Source organism: Bactrocera dorsalis, chromosome 3, assembly GCF_023373825.1.
Source record: "Bactrocera dorsalis isolate Fly_Bdor chromosome 3, ASM2337382v1, whole genome shotgun sequence".
Lineage (NCBI taxonomy): Eukaryota > Metazoa > Arthropoda > Insecta > Diptera > Tephritidae > Bactrocera > Bactrocera dorsalis.
The window spans coordinates 81,045,882-81,068,529 of NC_064305.1; the positions used below are offsets into that span (position 1 = coordinate 81,045,882).

Sequence of the window (22,648 nt, forward strand, 5' to 3'; positions counted from 1 at the left end):
AATTTAATTAAAACATCTGGATGAGATCAAACCGAATTTATTTAAATGCAACACTGCCTTAGTGAAGTTAAATCCACATCAAGCATATTTCGCTATCCATTTTGTTTTTGTGCTGCTGCGCTACAACAATGGCCGACATTGTATTTTTATTATTATTAATTTCAATATTTTCATTACAAAACACTAAAGGTAATTTAAAATATTGCAAATAGGGTGTGCTCGTAACTGTATCCAAATAATATTTGCTTACAATATTATATAATTATGAATATAATAATAGTCTGCAGCATGAAAAGCATTGAGTTGGTGCTACAGTGCTACGTTATAGACCACTTGCGGTTATGTATTTAGCAGTGTCATAATTGGAATTTATTTTAACATAAAGCAAACTATTTGTGCAAATGTAACATAAATAACAAAAAAATTATGTTTTAGCTGCTGCCGAAATAAGTGGTCGTCTATTAGACGAAACACAAGAAAACTTGGATCTGGAAATGTCGCATATAAATGAAAAAGAACATTCACCTGTTCCACGGAATTCAATACAATCACATCCCAGGTAAGTTCCAAAATAGCACTGTATCTATAGAACGTAGGTTACTGTATTTTCTACACATCATCCAACATAAAAGTCAGTGAAAGTAATAAGAATTATATTTGTTAATAATTCCCCCCTTCCGCATTCCAAAGGAGGCACACAAAATCTAAACGTCGCATGAAGAGAAGGTAAATACTAAGAGATTAAAAGCAGTTACAATTAAAAAGCGCAAAAAGGAATGTTGAATTCTAAAATATTGGATTTTTTTTTTATATTCTGTGATTAACATTCTTTATATTTCGTTGTTAATAAAATCAACATATACATACATATGATTAAAATCCAAATTTTTGTGTGCTCCTTTTGTTCAATTACATTATTAATAATATTAGTATCAGTAATGATTGTAATAGTAGTAGTGTATTATCTTTTTAAATAAGAAATGCCTCCGTAATTAAATTTTTAAAATATAATACAGATACAAGTGCTATGCATGCGAGCCACCCTGCAAAAATGCTACACAACATGCGCATATGTGCCAGAACGCAATTCAGGTAAGTCAAATTGAATTAATTTTTAAAAAATTTGAAATAATTAGCATAACATATTAGTGTTGGAAATCGCGGACACGCAGTGCATTTGGTGAAGAAAAAGTTTCACGAGGTTGCACTACTTCTCCAGATCAACTGCCATTAATATGTAACCAGAATACACTAGGTCCTCGAAAACGCGCCGTAATGCATGTAAACATTATTTGTTGTTCCAAGGATTACTGTAACGACGGAGATTTTCCTGAATTGCCTCCTATTGTTAATGGTATGTATTTATGTTTTTTTATTTGAAAAGTATTAACAATATATTGCATTACAGATGAAGTGACGCGCCTAAGTGCTGATTTAAGCAATACGTTCAAAATGACCTTAGCGATATTAGGCCCAGTTTTCGTCATTGGATTGATGGCGGCATTAGTTTACTATTTTATGACCAGACATCATCGCAAAAGCATAATGGCTTCACGTATTAAAAATGATCCAGATGTTTATTTAGTTAACGACGAATTACTTCGAGCAACAAGTGCTGGTGATAGTACGTTACGAGTATGTTGATCGAATTAAAAATATATAATTATGAAAAAATACTAAATTTAAATGCATATATTTTTAGGAATATCTTCAACATCCAATGACTTCAGGTTCTGGAAGTGGATTACCGTTATTAGTTCAACGTACTCTTGCCAAGCAAGTTACATTAGTAGAATGCATTGGACGTGGAAAGTATGGTGAAGTGTGGCGGGGACAGTGGCATGGTGAAAATATAGCTGTAAAAATATTCCTTACTCGGGATGAGAAGTCGTGGAAGCGAGAGACAGAAATATACAGGTAAAATACATATAAAATTTGTATTTTATGAATTAATATAAAATTAGTATTCATTAATTATTTGCAGTACAATTTTACTACGTCATGAAAATATTTTGGGTTATATTGGTTCCGACATGACTTCACGTAATTTTTGTACACAACTATGGTTACTAACGCATTATTATCCAAACGGTTCTCTCTTCGATCATCTAAATCGGAATGCTCTAAGTCACAATGATATGGTGTTAATATGTTTATCCATTGCCAACGGCTTAGTACATTTGCATACAGAAATATTGGGAACGGAAGTGAGATAAATAAAATAATATGCAATTGTAGCAAATACAATAATATATATAAATTTTATAGGGAAAACCTGCTATGGCACATCGTGATTTAAAGTCGAAGAATATACTTGTTAAATCGGATGGAACTTGTGTGATAGCAGATTTTGGATTAGCTGTAACACACTCTCATGTCACAGGCAAATTAGATTTAGGAAATAATCCTAAAGTCGGCACAAAACGTTACATGTCACCTGAAGTTTTGGATGAAAGGTATTCTTCAACATATATGACGTTTAACACTTTATTCACAAAGACATTTATGTATTACAGTATTAATATGCAATGTTTTGAGGCATTGCGCCGCACTGATATTTACGCACTTGGTTTAGTACTGTGGGAAGTATGTCGCCGCACTATTTCAGGGGGCATTGCAGAAGAGTACAAAGTGCCTTTTTACGATGTTGTTCCATCGGATCCCAGTTTTGAAGATATGAGAAAGGTTGTATGCGTGGATAATTATAGACCATCCTTTCCCAATCGTTGGGCTTCTGACCCGGTATATTGATATAATGATAAATTATATTTAACATTGAACAACTCAATAATGTTTATATTTCACAGTTACTCGCTGGTATGTCGAAGTTAATGAAGGAATGTTGGCATCAAAATCCTAATGTGCGCTTACCTGCCTTGAGAATACGAAAAACTATACACAAACTAGCTTCCGCTGATGAAAAGATACGCCTTAATTATGATGAAGTTTGTGTTTAGTTGTTTAGTTTATACAAATGAATATTTAGTATTCTTATAATTTAAAGCAGTAGATTTTAAAATTATCATTAATAGCAGAGTAAAAACGGTAGATGGTATTAAGAAATATAATATTACTTTTTTTCTTCAAACGTATTTAAGTATTAAAGTTATAATTAAGGATTATATATACATATATTTAATAATATTATTTACTTTAATGGAATGAACGAACAGGAGCGATTGTTTGAAATGTATATATGTGTGTGGATTTACGTAAACTTTGCATAGTAGTATTAGATAGACTAGGTATATTAGATTTAAATTTAGATACCAAATCAAACAAAGCACATAAGTATCTTCATTTAATTATGCGTACATTTTAACAATTGCATACAAATGCAAATTAAATGAAAGACACGCTAAAGACTTAACACAGATTTCTACACACACATTTTGTTATTAATCTTTATGTGCCTTGAATTGCATAGATATTTGAAGCCTCATTTGCCTTATGCTTCAACTGCTATTTATTTAGGCTTTATATTACTTTTACTCTCCTCTGGTGCCATTCTTATGTATTATTCATAAAACTAATATGAAGTATTGAAATTTAATCTAAAAATCTAAAACTGCATAGAGAAGATGAAGGAGAATAATTAAATGAATATAAACACGCGTGCAGCCTTTTTATAATTAAATGAATGAAATTTTAATTTACATTTACAAATATATACATATGTATATGCATGACTTTTTCAACTGATACGTCTATAAATAATAGGAAGTGTATGCTTTCGATAAACATACATATATGTTTAGTTTTAAGAAAATTTATTGTACAAAATAGTCCATGGTTTAAAATTAAAATACATTTTAGTAGAAAAAAAGTATACATTTTTTTGAAATTGGTGAAAGGTGTAATCACTGAAGGAGGAAGGGGGGATTGGCCGCGCACAATTCCTCTCTGGCCTGGAACTCGTAAGTGGGGCCCGCTGCTCTGCAATAATGTTTTGTGGATTTTTCCTCATCAATTCACTACAATCATTTTCGAGCCCCCGTTTTCTCTCTACCGGCCTGGGTGTAATACCTCTACTTGATATTTAGAGGAATTTTGTCGTTCATTATCCAAATAATTTTATTTATAAGAATGAAATGTTAATCGATTTCGACAATGATACAAAATATAATCGAATTCGATCTAGAATTTTTAGCATCTCTAAATATATGACGTACGTCTGTAGCGATAAGAAACTATCGATTATAAAACATATGGGTATGTAAATAAGAGAATGACCAATAATTTGATAGAAAGAAAACAGAAATGCAAAAACATAAGCCGTAAAGGCAGCTGCTTAGAAAACTATATATTATTCGTGATTGTACCTTCTATATATGTACATACTATATAACAACAAACACTGATGGTCAAAGAACCGAACAATTTATTTACAAGTGATTAAATAGCAAAGCTGCTAAATTATACACTCATTACATTTCATAAATTATACACATACATACCTGAAATAAGTGCAACTCACCCGAATCGAGAATCGGACACTGCTATTTTACTATCTACAAAATAACTAATTTCTACTGTTCTAACGAGTTGAAATCCATGACTACTAGCATTTTTCCGACAAACATTGTTCGCGAAACATAGTACGGAGTTGTGAAATTAACCTAGTAAAGGCATATAGAAGTTTCTTGAAATTCATAAGCTAATATACATAAGTAGTTTGCTAATCAATCTATATTGACAGTACAAACTAGTATACGCATATTCATTTATATTGTTAAGTTCGATATAGACGCCTAAATTTTTAGTGGTTGGTAGCAGATGCAAGAAACTTTATAAATAGCAAAACGATCTCCGCCTTTGGTATTGCATTAACTAAAACAAAATATAATATAAAAAAACAGGAAAGAAAATAATTGATGTCAACGTCATTCTTGTGTAAAGATTTGCTTAAAGGAGATTAGAAAAATGACATTGGCTACGGGGAGTTTGGAACAACCGCAGTCACATTGCGACGGCAATTACATATTAGATCAAAACACTATGGACGTAGAGGTGAGTGAGGAAATGATAGCTGGGCCTATAGGTTTTCAGGGACATTCGTGATATATCAAAAAAATATGTAAATAGAATAGAGAACGAAACTATTATGATCGGTGAGATCATAGCTTGTCAGTGAACCTAATGGCGTATTTATTTGAAGTGTATGGGATTGTATAAGTGAAAATATGACGACGGATTTTGATATTGTTATGCAAATTATCGTGCAATGAGTCTTAATTTGTCAATTAATTTTTTAACAAAAAATTATTTAGTAAAATATATGTAATTGAGGAAAAGATACGCCGACTATAAATAGTTTGATAAAAAATGCTATATATACAATTATTCAGTTTCATACTTGCATTTCTATAAAACAAATATTATTGCAATAAATCTTTTTTTTTAGGAACGTAAATCCTCGAACTTCTGGCTGTTTAGAGTATTATTTAACTGGACTTCTAGTTCGTCCATAATGTTACGGGCTGTGGAAAAAAAGATTTTATCCTTTCTTAAGACGCCATATCGTGGTTTCTTTGTAGATATTGGACCCGCCATTGGTGAAGCTGATAAAATATGGACAATCAGCTTAAACACAGAATCTAAAGAGATACCTTTGGTTTTGCTACATGGACTAGGTGCAGGTGTTGCTATGTGGGTAATGAATTTAGATTCAATTGCCAAAGATCGCCCTGTATACGCTATGGATGTATTGGGTTTTGGTCGCAGTTCACGACCTGGTTTTTCGAATGATGCACTTATTTGTGAAAAACAGTTTGTCAAGTCAGTAGAAGAGTGGAGACGTGAAATGAATATTAATAGAATGGTACTATTAGGCCATTCAATGGGTGGTTTCATCGCTTCTAGTTATGCGTTGTCATATCCCGAGAGAGTTCATCATCTTATATTAGCTGATCCATGGGGATTTGCAGAAAAGCCTTCAGACGTAAATAACAACCGTCAAATTCCCTTGTGGGTGCGCGCTATAGCATATGCTCTAACACCTCTGAATCCTCTATGGGCGTTACGTGCTGCTGGGCCACTTGGTCAATGGGTTGTGGAAAAAACTCGACCGGATATTACGCGCAAGTTTGCAGCCGCAGTGGAAGAAGACAATAACCTATTACCACAATATATTCACCAATGTAACGCACAATCACCTTCAGGTGAGTCGGCCTTCCACAGTATGATGTCTTCGTTTGGATGGGCGAAATATCCGATGATACATAGAGTTAAAAATGTTCGGGCGGACATTCCTATAACATTTATTTATGGTTCGCGTTCATGGATTGATTCGTCTTCAGGAGAAAAAATAAAAGCGCAACGGGTCGATTCAAAAGTGGATATTAAAATTGTAGCCGGTGCGGGACATCACGTATATGCGGACAAACCGGAAGTTTTTAATCGTTACGTTAATGAAACCTGTGAACTATATAAATCGTATCAAAATGGAGCGGCTATACAGGATAAAACAGAATCAGATGATGAACTGAGCAATAAAGCATTGCAAGCTGAAGCACAAAAATTACAACAGTCCGAGCTCCAAAAAGAAGAAAATATAGAAACCGATAAAATCTTGCCTGAAGATCCACAAACAGATGAAGTTGCGTCAAACCTTAAAGAACAATAAGGTGTACTGATGGAGAATTATCACACACTTACTACCTGCAATCAGTTTTAATTTTTTAGTCGATATGTTTTAGTCAATATATAACACATAGTATTAGCCAAAATATTGCAATTAAAATATTAAATGTGCTCATCCCAAAACTGTTACTTCAGTTCTACTTTTGATTAAACTCACCAATAATAGTAAAAGTATTGAAATATACAAGGAAATAATAAAAAACTATGTGTTTTTTTAATACGTTTTTTAAAGACATATAAATTTAACGTGGGAGTGTACGGCTGTTATGAGTAAAATTATTTTTAAGATTCGGTTGCACCAAAAGATTCGTGGCAAAGAAAAAATTCTCCGTTCAGTGTAAAAAAAAAGTACAGGAAAAGCAAAATAATTCTTTCACACATTAACATTTAGGAGTTGAGGAAAAAATGTGATTTGTGTAAGTTATAGTCCGATTATTTTCTTATCAATGCATTGACAAATTATGTGAACATAGTGCATACATGTCAACAAGCGATAATAGCAAAGACACGAGTGTGGTGTCAGAAATTTGTTGAAACAATGTATGCAATTTTATTGATCTCGTTGCGATTCGTGGTTAATAATTGGCAATTTGGACTACAATATATTAATACTAATGAAAAAAACAAATGCAACTGCGTCAAATATACTAAATCTTTTGTTTTGTATCAAATATTTTTCAAACGAATTCGAATGCATAATGTGTCATCAGTGTTAAATGTTATCAGCAAAGCCATCTGAATTCGCTAAGAAGCCATATGAATGCCTTGCAAAAATATATATGTACATATATACATGTATGTATGTATGCGTCTGATTACGACTACAAACCAAACAATTCTCTCCTTAAGCGCAGTCTTTGTCTTTATCAGTATTAATAAGTGTATAATATATAGAAGAGTTATTTTAAATACTGTTATAATGCCTTTATTTATAGTCTGAAATACATTTAAAGCTCACAAAACCTTAACTTTTAATAACAGTTGTAACGCAAATATTTTCGATTAAATTTTCTGTCTTGACATAATTCTCCCTCCTTTCAGACATTCATGTTTCTTCCTTTAATAATCTTATTTTGCTGTGGCAAAGCCAACTCGATCGTTACCCATATCGAATTCAGTATAGTATTTACCGATAAAAACATCTCCAAGAATCCACAAAGGACCATTTGGTGGTGGAATATCCATGCCCATGAAACCAGACAAGCAAATCGTTTTGCCCATTTGAGCAATACGTAAAATATAGTCCTTGCCTTCCAATTCGAATGTTTTGCCACCCAATATAAATTTAATTATCGGAAGTTTTGGAATCAAATCGCAAGAGACCATGTACTGACCACCCATAATTGGAGTTCCACCGATAGCTTGATTTATAGCCGTTGTTTCTTCGGTAGGTCCTGCAATTAATGAAGTACCTGTGTCGGCAATTACTTGGCAGCCCCCTTTGCAAAGTTGCAAATCACCGACTGAAGCACCGTCCATTTTAATTTGCCAGTAAGCTTTGCGTGTTACCGGTAGATATGTAAAGTCTCCGACATAATGATCTTTATCTGAACCACCGAAAATAATTTCTCCACCTTCAGGTGCAGCAGGATCGCGGTTTAAGTAAAATGAAAATACGGGTGCAGGAATAAGGCCCTGTTCATACATATTATAAAATGGTGGTTTTACGCCGTCAACAGATATTGAACTGTATGCCAAACCGAGGATACCGTCAAATTTTGCCGCAACAAATACGAGACCCGGCTCACTCATTGCTTCGGCAAAAATTTGTTTTTTAATATCTAATCCACCGATATTCACTGTATCAGCAGACAAATATCCAGACAAACTTCCAGAACCATAGTGAATAGCGAATTCGGTGCCGTTTTTTTCATAAGTTTTAGACTTTGTAGCATCGTATTTGTTGTGCATGAGACAGGCGATGTTGGTCAAATGACATTTTTTCGATGGCACCCAAAGGTTTGAGGAGCCGGTATCAAAAACCACTTTAAAGCTTTGTGGGGGAGATCCAATTGTTATTGGGCCATAGTACTGCGCATCAAGGTAATTTGAAAGTGGTTCAGGAGCGATGCCACCATTGGCATATTTAATGCGTAATTGTTGCAATTCGGTACCCACATCGGAAAAATGTTGTCTAGCAGTTTTGATTTTTTTTAGTGGTACTCGTAATAGCTCAGTATTAGCTAAGCTAAATACCGTGAATACAATTAAGAGTGTTTTAAACATCATATGTAACTGTGATCTAAAAGATAATGCAGAAATATTAAATTAATTTAAAACGTTAATTAAATTAATATAAGAAATATTGTAAAATCCTTTGTTCTCTCACCACAGTTCGCTCAAACCCGGGTTTATATTTTTATATTATTGCAATTCAATGGTTTAAAAATAACTAAATGGAAAAATCTTTGCAAATTACAAATATCTTGAAAATTGATAATGACAAAGCAATGAAGAATTGGACAAAAGGGAACAGCAAATTACTGCTGCTTTGTGAGTTCGGTGCCGTATAAGTGCCAGTTTACACATAAATTTTTTGTCCCCCAAAACGTGTTTTATGCGAGCGAAAAACGAGGAAAGGCAAGAATTTTTAAATTCTTTTCATGGTTGCAATAGCGCTCGGTTTCAAATTAATATTTACGTTATCTAAAAACAACTTTCATATATGTATATTTCCTTTAAACCCAAAGGATTTAATTCGAATATCATTTTATTTAAAACAAGAATGTAATTAATTCATGAATATTTTGTAATAATAGAAATATATTGAGGAACAAAAAAGAGAAGGAAATGTCCTTCCTAAATTTCTCCTTAAAAATATTAATAGCAGGTATTATACATAATCTTATAGCACGTTATTGGTAATTCCTTGTAAGCATTATGTCACACCAACATAGAAATGAACTATGCAACACGCTCGCATGGACAATTCAAATAGAACTTTTGCTACGCTTTACGTCAAACAGTTGTATTGATAGAAAAGTTCGATGTAAGGTATTGTATGAAGATTTTGCTGTGTAACTCTTATCTTTTTACACTTTGCCAAGCAAGAGTCGCAGTTTTTATTAGCGAGAACACAAGATGTAGTTGTAAAAAAAATGTGCAGACAAAACTATTGACAAACATAAGCAATATGCAATATCCATTGTCAATTTAAACAACAATAAAATTATCTAGACAATTCAACGTTGTTGTAATTTTACCATAGATGTCTCCGTTAACAAATACTAAGTTGGTAATACTGTGAGCGAAGACGTCCATCTTTGAAAAATTCACTGCGGAAACGTTCATTTCATTTCGGATTGTCTTCGAGTAAAGATGTATTACTTATTTGCACTTAAAAAATTATATAAATTTGAAGATAGTAAAAGGTAAGTACAAAGAAAGCACATTTTATTTATACATGCTTCATTTTATTCATAAATTCTCAATGATGCTTATTTATACCGCCCCAGTCGGAAAGATAATGTCGATTGGTTCTTTTATTACTGATTAGTCAAACTCTAAATGTAGTATGTAAATAAAGGAAATTACTAATGCATATTTTATTATTTCAGTGGTTATGGTTAACTTACAATGGAATTTTTGTAAGTTCATTGTTTGGAACATGAATTAAGTATATGAGGACGTGAAATTTGTGAACTATCCATATTTGCCTGTCCACAAAGGTAATTATTAGTAGAATAAAAATGCGTGCCACTAATCCTTTTACATGATGTTTTCGAATACCGCCCCAGTCGGAAAAATTATGTCGATTGGTTAAAATTGCTGAAATTGTTTCTTATAAAAAATCTATATAACCTAAAAAACTGTTATAATATTCTCAATATTCCAATTTTCAGGTCATCCTAACCACGTGGAATTCAGTGTCTGATATAAGCAGTGCATTAAATACCAAGGTATTTACAACAACTAATTTTAAAATAATTTGTATGAGTGATGATAATTAAAAGTAGACAAGCATATAACAGAATTTCGTATGTTGAATACTTTCGTCTGAATGTTACTACAAAAATAATATCTTAAAATTTTAAGCATTGAGTTCTAAAATATATATTTTTTTATTAGGGATTTACGAATGGCTATTTTGGTGTTGAACGCTGGAGGCAGTAAGAAATGCAATTTAAAAGATTAGGTACCCGTTACAACAATAATTTAAGAGAGAATATATAGCACTAGATCCGGCATTCCACGAGGTAAGTTTCTTTTATTTTTGTGGTAATGCACGCTCCAGTGATGATTTTTAGTTATCCCTGTCATAAAGACAAGCTTGATGATAAATAAACACTGATAATTTATTAAATAATTATGTAATTACTAAAACTATTTATTCGTATAAATATTTAATGAATTTTCTTCTCTTTTCAGGTCTTTGTGGAAATTAAAAACAATGTAATATAGCAAATAAAGAATGAATTGATTTTAAATATGGTGTATTTTTATTGTGGATCCTCTTTTAAAGTTAGGAGAATATAAGTTATATATTCTAAAAATAATGCGCATTCCCCGCAATTGGAGTCTCTGTTCATTTCATTGACAAATGCAGATCCTCAAGAACCAAGACTAATTAATGCATAACTAAAAAATACGTGTTTTTTAAGTAGCTCGACATTTTGTCGGCATATGTTGAAAATCTATTCCGCTATATTTTAATACAGGGCAAAAGTATTATTGTGAATGCTACTTTATAACAATGGAACAGTGAGATTGGAACGTAAGAGAACAGAAAATAAGGGAGAGATTGTTTTATTCCTCTTCACTGTCCTAGACAGCTTATAAACAAAAAGCGGTTAATTTACCATAATATATAAAGTCAGGACATAAAATTATGTTTAAGTATAATTTACCGAATGGCGGTCTGCACGCTCGTTGTTACATTAATTCCAATGGTGAAATTAAATTTGATCCGCCAGTATATGAGCAGCGTTATACCACAACCATACGCATATTGGAAGATCCATGTTGGGGGCACAAATTTAAAAAAGTGAGACCGGTTATCCACTCAATTTCAATTTGTATACAAGTTATACATAGTACTTAGTTTTTTTTAATGCGTTTCTTTCTACACAGGTGGTAGATTTCGGATGTGCTGAAATGCGATTATTGTCATTGCTACGCCGTACGGAAGGCATAGAACATATTCTAGAGGTAAGACAGAACTTGTACCGCAAATAAATTAAGCATATTGGTATACCAATCAATGAAAGGAAAGTGTGTCGGACTCAAAGCATATCTCTATGTTGCAAATCTGGTAGTTTAATAATCTGGGTATTTTCTTTATAGGCCTAGATTAGGTCGTCCTTAGGGGGGTTTTTAATATTTGTTGTAAATAAAGCTTTATTTTAATTATTTTATTTTAGTTACAATTCTCTGCATTTGCACAATAAGAAAAGGATTGCCAAGGTTATTTTTATTGAAGCGCTGCGCGAAATTAAAATAAAGCTTTATTTACAACAAATATTAAAAAAATTAATGTACAGAAACGTTATAGTGAAGTGTTAGTTAGTGAAAAGTGCATAATACAAGTTAAAAAGTTATTCACAATATACAAATTATCAATGTAAAAGTTGTCAATTTTTCAACTTTAAATGCAAATATCTTTAAAACTATAAGTCAGCGGCAACTATATTTATATATTTTCGTGATCTTGAGAACGTCACCTTTCCAGTGATACCCATTTTACTCCCGAAATGCGGGGATGCTATTCTAAATCCCAGCCGTCTGCAATCTTTGGCGATAAAATCAGTTTTTATACCCGTTTCTCATGTAATGGTGAAGTGGTTGTGTCTTATGATTGGTACAACATTCGTGCCTGCATTTTTCTAAAAATTTTATTATTTTCGGGTATTAAAACTGTGATATCTAGACCAGTGGCCGTTCGCTGCGTTCAGTTAGGCGCGACTGTCGTATGACAAAAAATTTAGACGTCTGCAGCTCTCGGTAGCCAATTTCTAGAGTTTATTATTCTCTTAATTTTCCTTAACACTTCACCCTATAGAATCAATGAATTCAAGTTTAAATTTTAAGAACTCGTAATATGCGAACTGCAAATAAAAAGATATTTTCATTTTATTTTTTATATTTTATTTCATGAAGTTTAATGGTATTTAATTAATTCCTTTAATTAATGGATATATTTAGGTATTTTACTTAAAACTAAAGTAATAATATTTAGGTAAAAAAAAACAATTAAATGAAATAAACAAATACTAATTCACTTTTTGTATGGTGTGCTTAAAACAACGTCTTGGTGAATTGTATGTGACCAAATATTATATACTAAATTTAAAACAAAACGCTAATGCTCATTAACACAAATTTGTAAAGTTGAATTAAATCTGTGCCTTGTTGGTGCACACAGTGCCAGAAAATATAACGTTAAATAACAAGGAATTGCTATTTAAATAACCAGAATGCTTGTATTCATTGCAAACAAACTCAGAATTGTAGGTAAAACAAACGTAAATTAAATTTCTAGATTAAAAGTAAATCTTACAAACTATTTAAAATATGTTAAGAGAATGGGTTGATAGCCAGCACCGTGGTGTCACGTATGATACAAGTAGAATGCACATGTGTACTCAATAAAATTCAAGGTTAGAGATTAGTTGGTACGTTTGTAGGATGCGATTTCCATTATTAATCATGGAAGCAAATTTTTTTTTTGTAAGTTCAGTGTGTGCGCTTCTGTACTCATTTTCCATAAACCACGGCGAAACGTTCCCATTTCCTTTAATTAAATCTAAAAGCTAAATCTGCTTACTAGTAGTTTAAGTATGTTGTATTAGGGAAGTTTATACAAAATTTACAGTAGAGGATCGCGTTAATGTGATTTTCATTTTACACGTGATTAAAATGAATGATTTTTTTATTTTATGTAACATTTATAAAAGTTATAAGATTTGTTTCTCCTTCTTAGTAATTCAAAGCGACAGATGTAAATTAACAAAAAAAAAAATATATATGTATTTATATGTACGCGATCCATTACCAATAGAATTGCAATTATGAATATCATTTGTTCACATGGTTACACAGATGATTTTTAATAAGAATTAACTATTTTGCATCATATGATTTTTATGTTAATCTTACTCACATATTTTATTTTTATTTTGAGTTCTGTTTTTACGATTTTTACAATTTTAACTTTGCTCATTCCATTTCAATTTTCTTTGCATATTGAGTTGTTGGTAAATAACAAAAATGTAAACATTACCACTACTTATAATATTTATTCACTCTCTTCTCTTGTCAAACGGATTTGCTGTACTACGCTATTTTATTCTACGTTATTTATGCATTTCAAACCAATGTTTAGCAAAAATTTTACTAACATAATTGAAAGCGGTGAGAAATTTAGAAGTATTGAACAGTTTCGGCAGAAACGACTGCATGTTTACATTGTTCACTTTTTACACTGTCGTGTCGATGCCGCTGCTGCGACGTTGTTGCCTCGATAGTAGATGTTTTCATTATTGATCTTTTTCCAAACGTTGAATAAACTGCAAACATCTGGATTAAAATTTGAATTACTTTCCTGTTGATCGATCAGATCATTCATCTCTGTTTCAGTCTCAATTAAGCAACGACGAGTTCGTCGTTCCGGCCTTCCCGTTCCACCTACACTGCTGCTATTTACTTGAGTTCCTTCATTGTTGTAACCTTTACGATTACTACGGCCGGCGGTACTACTCCGTTTGTTATTCGATTTCATAGTCACTTTATTTGCAACATGACTCGATTTGGATGTGGCTGCTGCTGTTTTAATTGCAGATTTTGTCGAATTGATTGTACGTTGCTTAGTCGAACTCTGAATTCGACCCTCTGTTTCTAATAATTGTACATAATTTTTTTTTCTAGTTGATCGTGTATTATGTGCGCGTGTGTTATGTCCACTATTAGGCGCGTGATCCATGGTTTCTGTAGCGTCCGTTTCTATGTCATCATCATCGTCGTCACAATCTCTGTCGTTATCTTCCATATCCTCCATATCGTCTACTTCCATTTCTTCCTATTGAAGAGTTATAGGAAAAATTACCTGTGCCAGTCTACATATATTTAAAAAATATTTACCTCATCCTGTTCCTCATCATTCTCATCTTCTTCGTCGGTCTGATTAGCAGCGCCTCTTTGATGTGAGTCTCTATTATCTTCTGTTAATCTGCCGCTTAACCTTAGGCGATTTTCAATCTCTAATATAGCATATGTTGGTTTTCCTTCATAACGACGCACTATTGGTTGTTGCACTTCACTAAGTTCCTCCTCGCGATCGAACTCTTTTTCGGCACGTTCGCGGGCAATCTGGTCAGGATCTTGTGACAGAATTTCTGCCCATGAAAACTTTTTCTTTTTCATAGATTTCTTGTCAGATTTGGACCTCAAGTTTTTCGGCGACACCCTATTGGAGAGAGTGCGCTCATGGAATGGTGTGCCCACTGCAAGGTTGCTCATAATACTCCATACTGCATTGCCGTTGAGTTTATTCATTTCGAATATATCGTTTTTGTTCTCAATTTCCTCTTTAACACGTACACAAGTGCGCACTATTTCCTTGCTGTCCAAGTGCAATTCTGCAAGTGAATAGCCAAGCTGCTGAAATTCACGTTGGAATAAGCGGCGGTATCGTCCATAATCCGGTCGGTCGTGGTAGGCTAATTGGCTAACTTGATGTAGAAATTCGCCCAAGTATTTAGGAACCTGTTTGCCATAAATTTGTTTCAACATTTCGCGCACATCGGTCATTAGGTATTCCTTTGCGCGATGTACCTTCTCCTGTTGATGCTGGATTGCTGCATCCTTCCATGGCAAATAACCTTGAGACCAGAACATTAAGTTATAACCTAAACATTCTAGATCACTACGACGGGAATGGGCACCCATATGAGCGTCTCGTGATGTAAATTCTAAAGTACCATCGTGTGCTCGACGTTGATCCATTACGAATGGACGATGTACCCCATTATCCATAAATTTGGAAGCCAACCCGAAATCTATAAGGAAAATTCGTTCTTCCTCAACGACTACAAGCGATTCTGCGACAGCTGTGGATGGCGAATTATCGCAGTTAGTTTTTTGTAAATTCTTATTAGCGTTTAACTTATTCAGAATTTTCTCTTGACGTCGTGTTAACCGTGTTGTTGGTAAGCAGGAATTTGAAGCATGACTCGACTTCTTTATTGTACCGGAACGACGTGCAGACCTTGGTAAAAATTCTTCGAAATCATCATCTGTTGTCACAGATTTCGATTCCAATGGTTCATCTTTTATGGAAGTAGTATCTTCATTAAAGAATTCTGAGTAACTAATACGTTTTGCAGGACGTAAATAATGAGACTTCACCATCTCTTCATATATGGAATTTCTTTTTTGTCGGCGACATGAGCGTACCTAAAATGAGTTTATCGTTATTTTAACAAATTATTTTTTTCTTTGTTTTTTAAATACCGGATTGGAACCACTAAATTCAATATTATTTCGTGGACGACGTTTGCGATTACGATTGAGTGGTGTTTCATAAAGATCTACACTGTTACTGTTATTACTGTTGGTAGTAGCGCCATCATCAAAGTCCTCATCTTCATATTCGTCAACAAATTTATTTCGTTTAATAATGAAATCTTCATCCTCTTCATCATCATTTGCTTCTTGCTCAGAACTATTTCCACTATCAGTTGTTTGTTGCTTTTCTTCGTAATGTTCATCATAGCTTGAAGACTTTACATTTGAAGAACGGGACGATTTGCTTTTGCCTGTGGTAACTGGAGCAGTTGCAATTTGTTTTTTATAATACTTGCATTTGGAAATCATAAGATTTTGTGCCTTTACATCATTATGGCAGTAGCCCTTGTCGTGCAATTTTTCTAAAACATCTACAATCTGTATGGCTAGAGTTAACACGCACTTCTGATGGACACGACAATTTTTTATCAATGAGTGCAAATCGCGATCAAAACGCTGCAAAACCAGGAAGCGGTAACGTGCATCTCCAAAATAATGAGAGCCCGATGCAATATATTTAGGTATACCCGTTGGTAGATGTGGCATTAGTGGCGCCGTATAATCTTGTCTATTGTTTTTATCTGTTTCGGTTTTTATATGGTTATCTATTAACAAAAAAGAGAAAGGGTTTTAATAAGATTCATATTTCTGTCGTTAACACATTTCTTACATTCGTCTTTGGCAGTGTTCATCAAACAATGAATTTCCACAAACAAGGGTCCATTTGAATGTGGTTCAATTTTTACAACGAACTTTGCATTTTCATTAGTAACCGGAATGGAAGTATTATCTGAAGCTAAAAATATTTCTCCAAAATTTCCTTTGCCTAAGAGAAATAACGAATATATTAATATCTATTTAAGTAGTATATAAAATTATTTACACTTAGAGAATGTTAGTTTTTATGAACCAAGAATATATATTTACATGAGGGTATACATACATGCACGCAAATTATACAAGTTAGAACAATACAAAAATTAAGAATTCAAAATTGGTACCAATTAATCTTTGGGTCTGACATCAGTTTCAATATTAACACAATATATAAAAAACAAAAGATTTTTTATACTCACTGACGATTAGTCACTTACCAATAGGTTTACCAAGCCGCCAAGGTTTCTGCATTAGGTCGTACATAATAGTCCCATTAACAATAGATGGTAATAATGTATATACTGGTTTTGGGGATTCATTCAGTGACGTATTTGCGCTCAGAAGAATTGACGAATTGTTGGCATGCTTTGTAGATGGATTTCTAATCACTGGTGTTACATGTGTGGCTTCATTTGAAGATGAATCTTCGTCATCATTTTCGTGCCAATAGTTATGACTTCCTCTCGTTGCCTTGGGTGTTGTGACCATTTCGGAATCAATTGCTGCTCCAGAAGAGTTTCGCTTTCGTTTGCGTATAGTTCGAGTGGCTTGCAATGAATGCTTCGCCTCGACGACTGCCATACGTTTGCCCATTTTTAGCTCCTAAATGCTCACTCCTAATTTGATCGAATAGTACTATGGAAAGATTAGGCTGATAGTTGTCACAAACATTTGATGAAGATTTCCTGTTGTGCACAATATTCTATACACTTGAACTTAAAAAACCATAGATTTGTTCATTTGTTATTTCGCACCAGTCACCTGTATCAAGCAAGTATTGCTTTATCCAAAATGTGTAATCTCGTACTTAATATTATACAAAATCAGTCTATAAACTCTACTGTTGTCTTCTGTTAATTTTTATCTGAAGGAACGTTCAACGTTTATTTTTTGTCCGCTTTAATTTTTACTATTACTTTATTGGCGATGTAAGCGCTCATGTCATTCCAATAAATTGGCTTCCACTTTTTGACAATTGGCTGATCGTTGTAGACTTTGTTGATTTTTTAGTGTTTGTGTTTTCAATTACGGATTGCTTTTCATTGTATTTAGCAACGATATTTCTTTTTTGTTGTGATTATACTTTGTTTTGTACCACGAAAATTTATGTAAAGAAAGAATGTAAAATACGTTAATAGAGTCATACAACTCAATTCAAAACCAGATAAAGGAGCAAAAATTAATCGATTGCACATGCCTTCATGCATCTATATTTCTGTATATATATATATGTATATACATTTATGTACTCCGATATTATATATGCCACTAGCTTAAATTCTTCGCTACTATAAACGTTTCTTCCATATGTATATTGCACTCTCCCATTTTGAATGAAAAATCAGATTATTTGCGATTAAAAATCGATCAATTCCACTGTTTCACTGTTTTTTGTCTGTCTTCATTCATCTATCTTTATTATAATTTTTTCAAATATATTTCCGAAATATAAGTATGTACAATCAGAATTTAATTTTTTTAACTACAATAGCAATTCTAATAAAAAAACATTTTTTTTAATTTACACTAACACAAATTTTATACAACCGAGTTCCCACGGCAATGCTCATAAAACATTTTGGCAAGGCAAGTGCTGGATGAAATGAAAACAGCGGTGTCAACCGAACGAACAGCTCGGTTGCAGCAGCAGCGCTAAAAAAATTCTTTCAAGTCTTTTAAAATCAATGCAACGCGAGACTGTTACGAATTGAACAAACCTTTTCTGAATTACCCATCAGATATTCAATATACAGACATAATTCCTTACAATACACAATATCAAACGATTATTTCAAATTTTAGCAACAATTTTGTTCAAGTCAAAAACATAGGAAATTTCGGTTCAATGCTGGTTGGCCGACTAATTTGGTCGTTTTTTTCTCTTTCGGTTTCGCTTGTTTCGATTTCAAGACAGAAAGACAGAAGCAAGAGAAAAAAAAACTTATTCAATGCTAAAAGTTTTCACTGTTGTACACACTTTTAAAATGATTTTATCACGATGATCCGACATCCGATGCTTTACTTTTATATTCCTTTAATTCAGAAAAAATTGGGCTATATTTTGGTAATGATTTTGTCTAATTGTTTTAGTAATTGTCGCAGAATTCGCTATAAAACCTACTGAGTTAAATTTTCCCGATATCCGTCGATTCCACACACTAGATAATTGCATTACAAACACAAGCTCAACGAAATCGCCGTCGAAAAACTGCTCCATTGTCGGTGTGTTTCATTCCTATTCGCCGCGTTCCGGCATTTGTGTTTGCTTCTTCTTAATTATATTAATTCACAATATAATACAACTTTATTTAGTAACAGTTTGTTTACATTACCATGAATTAGTTCTCTCCTTTCGTATGCCGTTTCCATGTCATCCAAAATTTATTATTCTTCTTTGTAAATTACGACCGGTTAATTAACGTGTCACTGTTAAATTATTTACCTGGCTAAAATAACCCCACAAATATGAAATATGAACTTTGATATTAAATGTTCAATACATTTGATATTTAATATATATCTTAAAAAAACTTTTACTCTTTTTTGGTCAGGTTGACATCGATGAAAATTTATTAAGGAGCAATAAACAGAGAGCAGAACCCTTGGTATCGGACTACTTGAACAAACGTGAAACTCCTTTGCGAATCGATTTATTACAAGGAAGTATTGACACGGCGGCTGAACAATTGTTGAATGTAGACGCAGTCATTGCATTGGAAATGTAAGTTCGCAATTATTTTATTATAAGTAATACATAAATATACTGTATTCTTTAATAGAATTGAGCACTTGTACCCAAAAACACTAGAGAATACTCCGAAAAATATATTCGGTTTTATGCAGCCTAAATTAGCAATATTTTCAACACCAAATTCAGAATTTAACGTACTTTTTGAGCCATTATTAGCAAATGGTTTCCGACACGATGATCACAAATTCGAATGGAAACGATCTGAATTTAAGGACTGGGCATTAAATATTTGTCAACAATATCCCAATTATAAGGTTGCTTTTATGGGTGTTGGGGATGCACCACCAGATAGAAAGGATATTGGCAACGTTACTCAAATGGCAATATTCGCACGTTGTGATTTGCTGGACCCTTCTCTTCATAATGAGTTACTTTCCAGCAAGGTCGCAGTAGATTGTGGTCCCGATGCAGATATGAGGTACAAAGAAATATTTACTGTAGACTTCCCAGTTTATATTGATGAACGTAGTAAAGACCAAAAAATTTTGGATGAGGCGCGCTATCAAATCAGTCGTTGTCGACGTATTGATAGATATTTCAATTGCGATTTACGTGTATATGAAGTACCTCTAATAGTTTTAAGAGACTATATTGAAAATATTGGCGCTACAATGCGGGAATTGCTTGCTGTTCTAAAGGAAAATGATATTGAGGTAAAGGAAGAACACATCATATTACCCGAATATGATGAGGATGATTTTAGTTATCGTCAATATGACGATTGTTATGATGAGGATTTGGGAGTGTGGAATGATGCTGGATATGATGAGACCGGAAATGACGACGAACGGGGCGCATGCGGTGGATATTCACATACTAAAGGAGACACCAACTATGATGCTGAGGAAAATTGGGATTAAACGAAAGCTAGTAGGGGTTTAATTTAGTTAACTGTTTTGTACTAAGAAAATGATCAAATTAAATAAAGTTGATAAATACTATTTATAGAAAAAAATTTACAAAATATTACTTAAGCAGAGATTTTTTAAGCCCAATTTAATTAAAGAGATTGAAAATGAACTAGTATCAAGTCAATAGTGTATAACTCTTGCCCTATAATGCATGAATGTACATATCTACGGACATTGCTTATTTAAAGAGAATTTCTTAGTAAACATATTCGGAACGCATCCCCCTAACTCCGTATAAAATTATTATAAACATATATTTCTAAATCTCTACTTCTTGTGATTACGATTTCCTCCCTTAAAATTTATGAAAACCGGAAAAATAAGGTCTGCGTACTACAATTGGCGGTGGGGTTGATTGAATTCCGTGCACAATGTGATTTGTAGAACCCCAACTTCATGTTGCAAATATTTGCAGTCTTCGACTAATTTGTAACAGAATAGACAATAAAAACAACGCATGCGCTCAAACGCCACTGCAATAGTGAGAGATGAAAGCCATTTCAAAATTAGTGGAGTTTCTTTAGGAAGAAATATTTAACTGATGTCAGTAAATCTCCGATGCAGACAAGCAAAAATCAGTCAGCCATTATGCATGGGAGGAAGAGCATACGTATGCCACTATAGAAAAAAAACTGTTTAAAATTTAGCACAGAAAGTAAATATTTTGAAGTTCCCTGTTTGTACTTTCGGTTTAAATTCGAAACCCTACGTTACGAAAAAATATATATTTACTGCGATAAGCTAACGTTTAGCAATCGAAATTGTATATTTTGGTGTATTTTTACAAAAGCAAAAATAGTTGCCATTTCCATAACTTTACCATCATGGCTGATGAGGGAGCGAATCCGGAAAAAGAAGCAGAAAAGAAAATCGTGCACACATATCCGCTTGTTAAGGTATGCACCGTTTGTCAGGCATAAAATTAAAGCTACCAGAAGTAGAACTTCGACGTCAGAAAAAAAATTAATCATAATAATACTTTGAAGGAAGAATAAACAAATATACATATAATCGAATTATTAAACGATATTTTCAGCATTCAGATATGAACGAAGAAATGCGCACAGAAGCTATAGAGATGAGTATTACAGCTTGTGAAAAATATTCGAGCAATTATGAGGTAAGTTTCAAAAAAGCATCGCTTGTTTTGGCTTGTTTATATAATCCAAGTTTTCCCTAATGGAATTATATAAGGAGCGTTTTGTCAATACCTGCCCGGTAAAAATAATTATACTTTAGTACATATATGTATTCACAAGAAAATACCTAAAAACATCAAAACCTTTGCAACAAACATATCCTTCAAAAGTATAAACAGTAATGACCTACATACCAACGCTTATTTATGTATGTATGTACATATATTTATAGCAAGCGGCACGTGTTATCAAGGAAACCATGGATAAGAAGTTCGGTATTTATTGGCATGTGGTTGTTGGTGAAGGCTTTGGATTTGAAGTTTCCTACGAAACCAAAAATATTTTATACCTTTTCTTCGGTGGAAATTTAGCAATTTTGCTATGGAAATGTTCATAATAACAAGAAACACAAAAACTGAAATACATGTGTGACCGTGTGTACGTAAAAACGTTACTATGCAGAAATCAGTTAAAAACGAAATTACATACTATTACGTAAAGAAAATATAATAATAATTGCAGTGCAGTCCGAAAGTTGGAAGAATTTGACTATTTAGGGAACAAATAGGGAAAGTGTATTAAATTTAGTAAAATACTGAAGAAAACAAATGGTTTACATACCCGTACCTAAATTTTAATAAAACTTATAATATTAATAAGAAGAACATATTAATAAAAAAAAAATCAAAACAAAATATATGAAACTTGGTGATCACCTAAATGCAATACAATAATTGTAAATATTTTTTATACGACTAATGTATTGAAATTTATAATATAGAAATAAATTATAAGTAATTTAAAACACAGTATTTATAATTAGTTAG

At 32.9% G+C, this 22,648-nt stretch overlaps 6 protein-coding genes across 15 annotated transcripts; 4 read left to right on the forward strand and 2 right to left on the reverse strand.

The window, feature by feature from the left end:
* Positions 1-37: 37 nt before the first annotated feature.
* Positions 38-3,829, forward strand: LOC105229997 (activin receptor type-1). 2 transcript variants are annotated; one of them, XM_049452379.1, is made up of 11 exons: positions 38-189; positions 436-559; positions 691-726; positions 1,017-1,092; positions 1,150-1,354; positions 1,409-1,635; positions 1,703-1,917; positions 1,985-2,207; positions 2,269-2,456; positions 2,517-2,742; positions 2,808-3,829. In XM_049452379.1, exons 1-11 carry the CDS (start codon positions 129-131, stop codon positions 2,955-2,957), a joined length of 1,731 nt encoding a protein of 576 aa, XP_049308336.1. In that variant the 5' UTR covers positions 38-128; the 3' UTR covers positions 2,958-3,829. The 2 variants fall into 2 exon arrangements, with proteins under 2 accessions (XP_049308336.1, XP_011208848.1); XM_011210546.4 differs by lacking the exon at positions 691-726.
* Positions 3,830-4,239: 410 nt separating this feature from the next.
* LOC105229998 ((Lyso)-N-acylphosphatidylethanolamine lipase) lies at positions 4,240-6,822 on the forward strand. Of its 4 annotated transcripts, none has more exons than XM_011210548.4 (2): positions 4,240-5,010; positions 5,405-6,822. In XM_011210548.4, exons 1-2 carry the CDS (start codon positions 4,924-4,926, stop codon positions 6,623-6,625), a joined length of 1,308 nt encoding a protein of 435 aa, XP_011208850.2. In that variant the 5' UTR covers positions 4,240-4,923; the 3' UTR covers positions 6,626-6,822. The 4 variants fall into 4 exon arrangements, with proteins under 4 accessions (XP_011208850.2, XP_049308339.1, XP_049308340.1 ...); XM_049452382.1 differs by having other exon boundaries at positions 4,368-4,391; XM_049452383.1 differs by lacking the exon at positions 4,240-5,010 and adding an exon at positions 5,137-5,159.
* Positions 6,823-7,541: 719 nt separating this feature from the next.
* Positions 7,542-9,131, reverse strand: LOC105229999 (lysosomal aspartic protease). The gene is made up of 2 exons (XM_011210552.4): positions 8,972-9,131; positions 7,542-8,884 (listed from the first exon to the last, which is right to left on the reverse strand). The coding sequence occupies exon 2, from the start codon at positions 8,869-8,871 to the stop codon at positions 7,711-7,713; it is 1,161 nt and encodes a 386-aa protein (XP_011208854.1). The 5' UTR covers positions 8,872-8,884; positions 8,972-9,131; the 3' UTR covers positions 7,542-7,710.
* Positions 9,132-9,853: 722 nt separating this feature from the next.
* On the forward strand, positions 9,854-20,726 carry LOC105230002 (small RNA 2'-O-methyltransferase). Its single transcript, XM_011210563.4, has 8 exons — positions 9,854-10,013; positions 10,200-10,310; positions 10,485-10,541; positions 10,711-10,838; positions 11,011-11,626; positions 11,713-11,790; positions 19,572-19,741; positions 19,800-20,726. Exons 5-8 carry the CDS (start codon positions 11,471-11,473, stop codon positions 20,629-20,631), a joined length of 1,236 nt encoding a protein of 411 aa, XP_011208865.2. The 5' UTR covers positions 9,854-10,013; positions 10,200-10,310; positions 10,485-10,541; positions 10,711-10,838; positions 11,011-11,470; the 3' UTR covers positions 20,632-20,726.
* Positions 12,712-19,281, reverse strand: Nhk1 (Nucleosomal histone kinase 1). 6 transcript variants are annotated; one of them, XM_011210556.4, is made up of 6 exons: positions 19,142-19,281; positions 17,238-18,102; positions 16,814-16,969; positions 16,090-16,748; positions 14,719-16,032; positions 12,712-14,656 (listed from the first exon to the last, which is right to left on the reverse strand). In XM_011210556.4, exons 2-6 carry the CDS (start codon positions 17,611-17,613, stop codon positions 14,051-14,053), a joined length of 3,111 nt encoding a protein of 1,036 aa, XP_011208858.2. In that variant the 5' UTR covers positions 17,614-18,102; positions 19,142-19,281; the 3' UTR covers positions 12,712-14,050. The 6 variants fall into 6 exon arrangements, with proteins under 6 accessions (XP_011208858.2, XP_011208863.2, XP_029407710.2 ...); XM_011210561.4 differs by having other exon boundaries at positions 17,238-17,781; positions 19,142-19,230; XM_029551850.2 differs by having other exon boundaries at positions 17,238-17,781; positions 18,998-19,225.
* A 717-nt stretch (positions 20,727-21,443) lies between the features above and the next one.
* On the forward strand, positions 21,444-22,337 carry LOC105230004 (dynein axonemal light chain 4). The gene is made up of 3 exons (XM_011210564.4): positions 21,444-21,578; positions 21,719-21,802; positions 22,054-22,337. The coding sequence occupies exons 1-3, from the start codon at positions 21,507-21,509 to the stop codon at positions 22,216-22,218; spliced, it is 321 nt and encodes a 106-aa protein (XP_011208866.1). The 5' UTR covers positions 21,444-21,506; the 3' UTR covers positions 22,219-22,337.
* Positions 22,338-22,648: the final 311 nt, after the last annotated feature.

Bases quoted from the DNA above. Each gene is read 5' to 3' on its own strand.
- LOC105229999 (XM_011210552.4), bottom strand. From the start codon at position 8,871: ATGATGTTTAAAACACTCTTAATTGTATTCACGGTATTTAGCTTAGCT.
- LOC105230002 (XM_011210563.4), top strand. From the start codon at position 11,471: ATGTTTAAGTATAATTTACCGAATGGCGGTCTGCACGCTCGTTGTTAC. The intron at 11,627-11,712 runs GTGAGACCGGTT...CTTTCTACACAG, and splicing joins GGGGGCACAAATTTAAAAAA to GTGGTAGATTTCGGATGTGC. The intron at 11,791-19,571 runs GTAAGACAGAAC...TTTTTTGGTCAG, and splicing joins GCATAGAACATATTCTAGAG to GTTGACATCGATGAAAATTT.
- Nhk1 (XM_011210556.4), bottom strand. From the start codon at position 17,613: ATGGGCAAACGTATGGCAGTCGTCGAGGCGAAGCATTCATTGCAAGCC. The intron at 16,749-16,813 runs GTAAGAAATGTG...TTTTGTTAATAG, and splicing joins GAACACTGCCAAAGACGAAT to ATAACCATATAAAAACCGAA. The intron at 16,033-16,089 runs GTATTTAAAAAA...AACTCATTTTAG, and splicing joins AATTTAGTGGTTCCAATCCG to GTACGCTCATGTCGCCGACA.
- LOC105230004 (XM_011210564.4), top strand. From the start codon at position 21,507: ATGGCTGATGAGGGAGCGAATCCGGAAAAAGAAGCAGAAAAGAAAATC. The intron at 21,579-21,718 runs GTATGCACCGTT...CGATATTTTCAG, and splicing joins ACACATATCCGCTTGTTAAG to CATTCAGATATGAACGAAGA. The intron at 21,803-22,053 runs GTAAGTTTCAAA...ATATATTTATAG, and splicing joins AATATTCGAGCAATTATGAG to CAAGCGGCACGTGTTATCAA.
- LOC105229998 (XM_011210548.4), top strand. From the start codon at position 4,924: ATGACATTGGCTACGGGGAGTTTGGAACAACCGCAGTCACATTGCGAC. The intron at 5,011-5,404 runs GTGAGTGAGGAA...CTTTTTTTTTAG, and splicing joins AAAACACTATGGACGTAGAG to GAACGTAAATCCTCGAACTT.
- LOC105229997 (XM_049452379.1), top strand. From the start codon at position 129: ATGGCCGACATTGTATTTTTATTATTATTAATTTCAATATTTTCATTA. The intron at 560-690 runs GTAAGTTCCAAA...CGCATTCCAAAG, and splicing joins TCAATACAATCACATCCCAG to GAGGCACACAAAATCTAAAC. The intron at 1,918-1,984 runs GTAAAATACATA...AATTATTTGCAG, and splicing joins CGAGAGACAGAAATATACAG to TACAATTTTACTACGTCATG.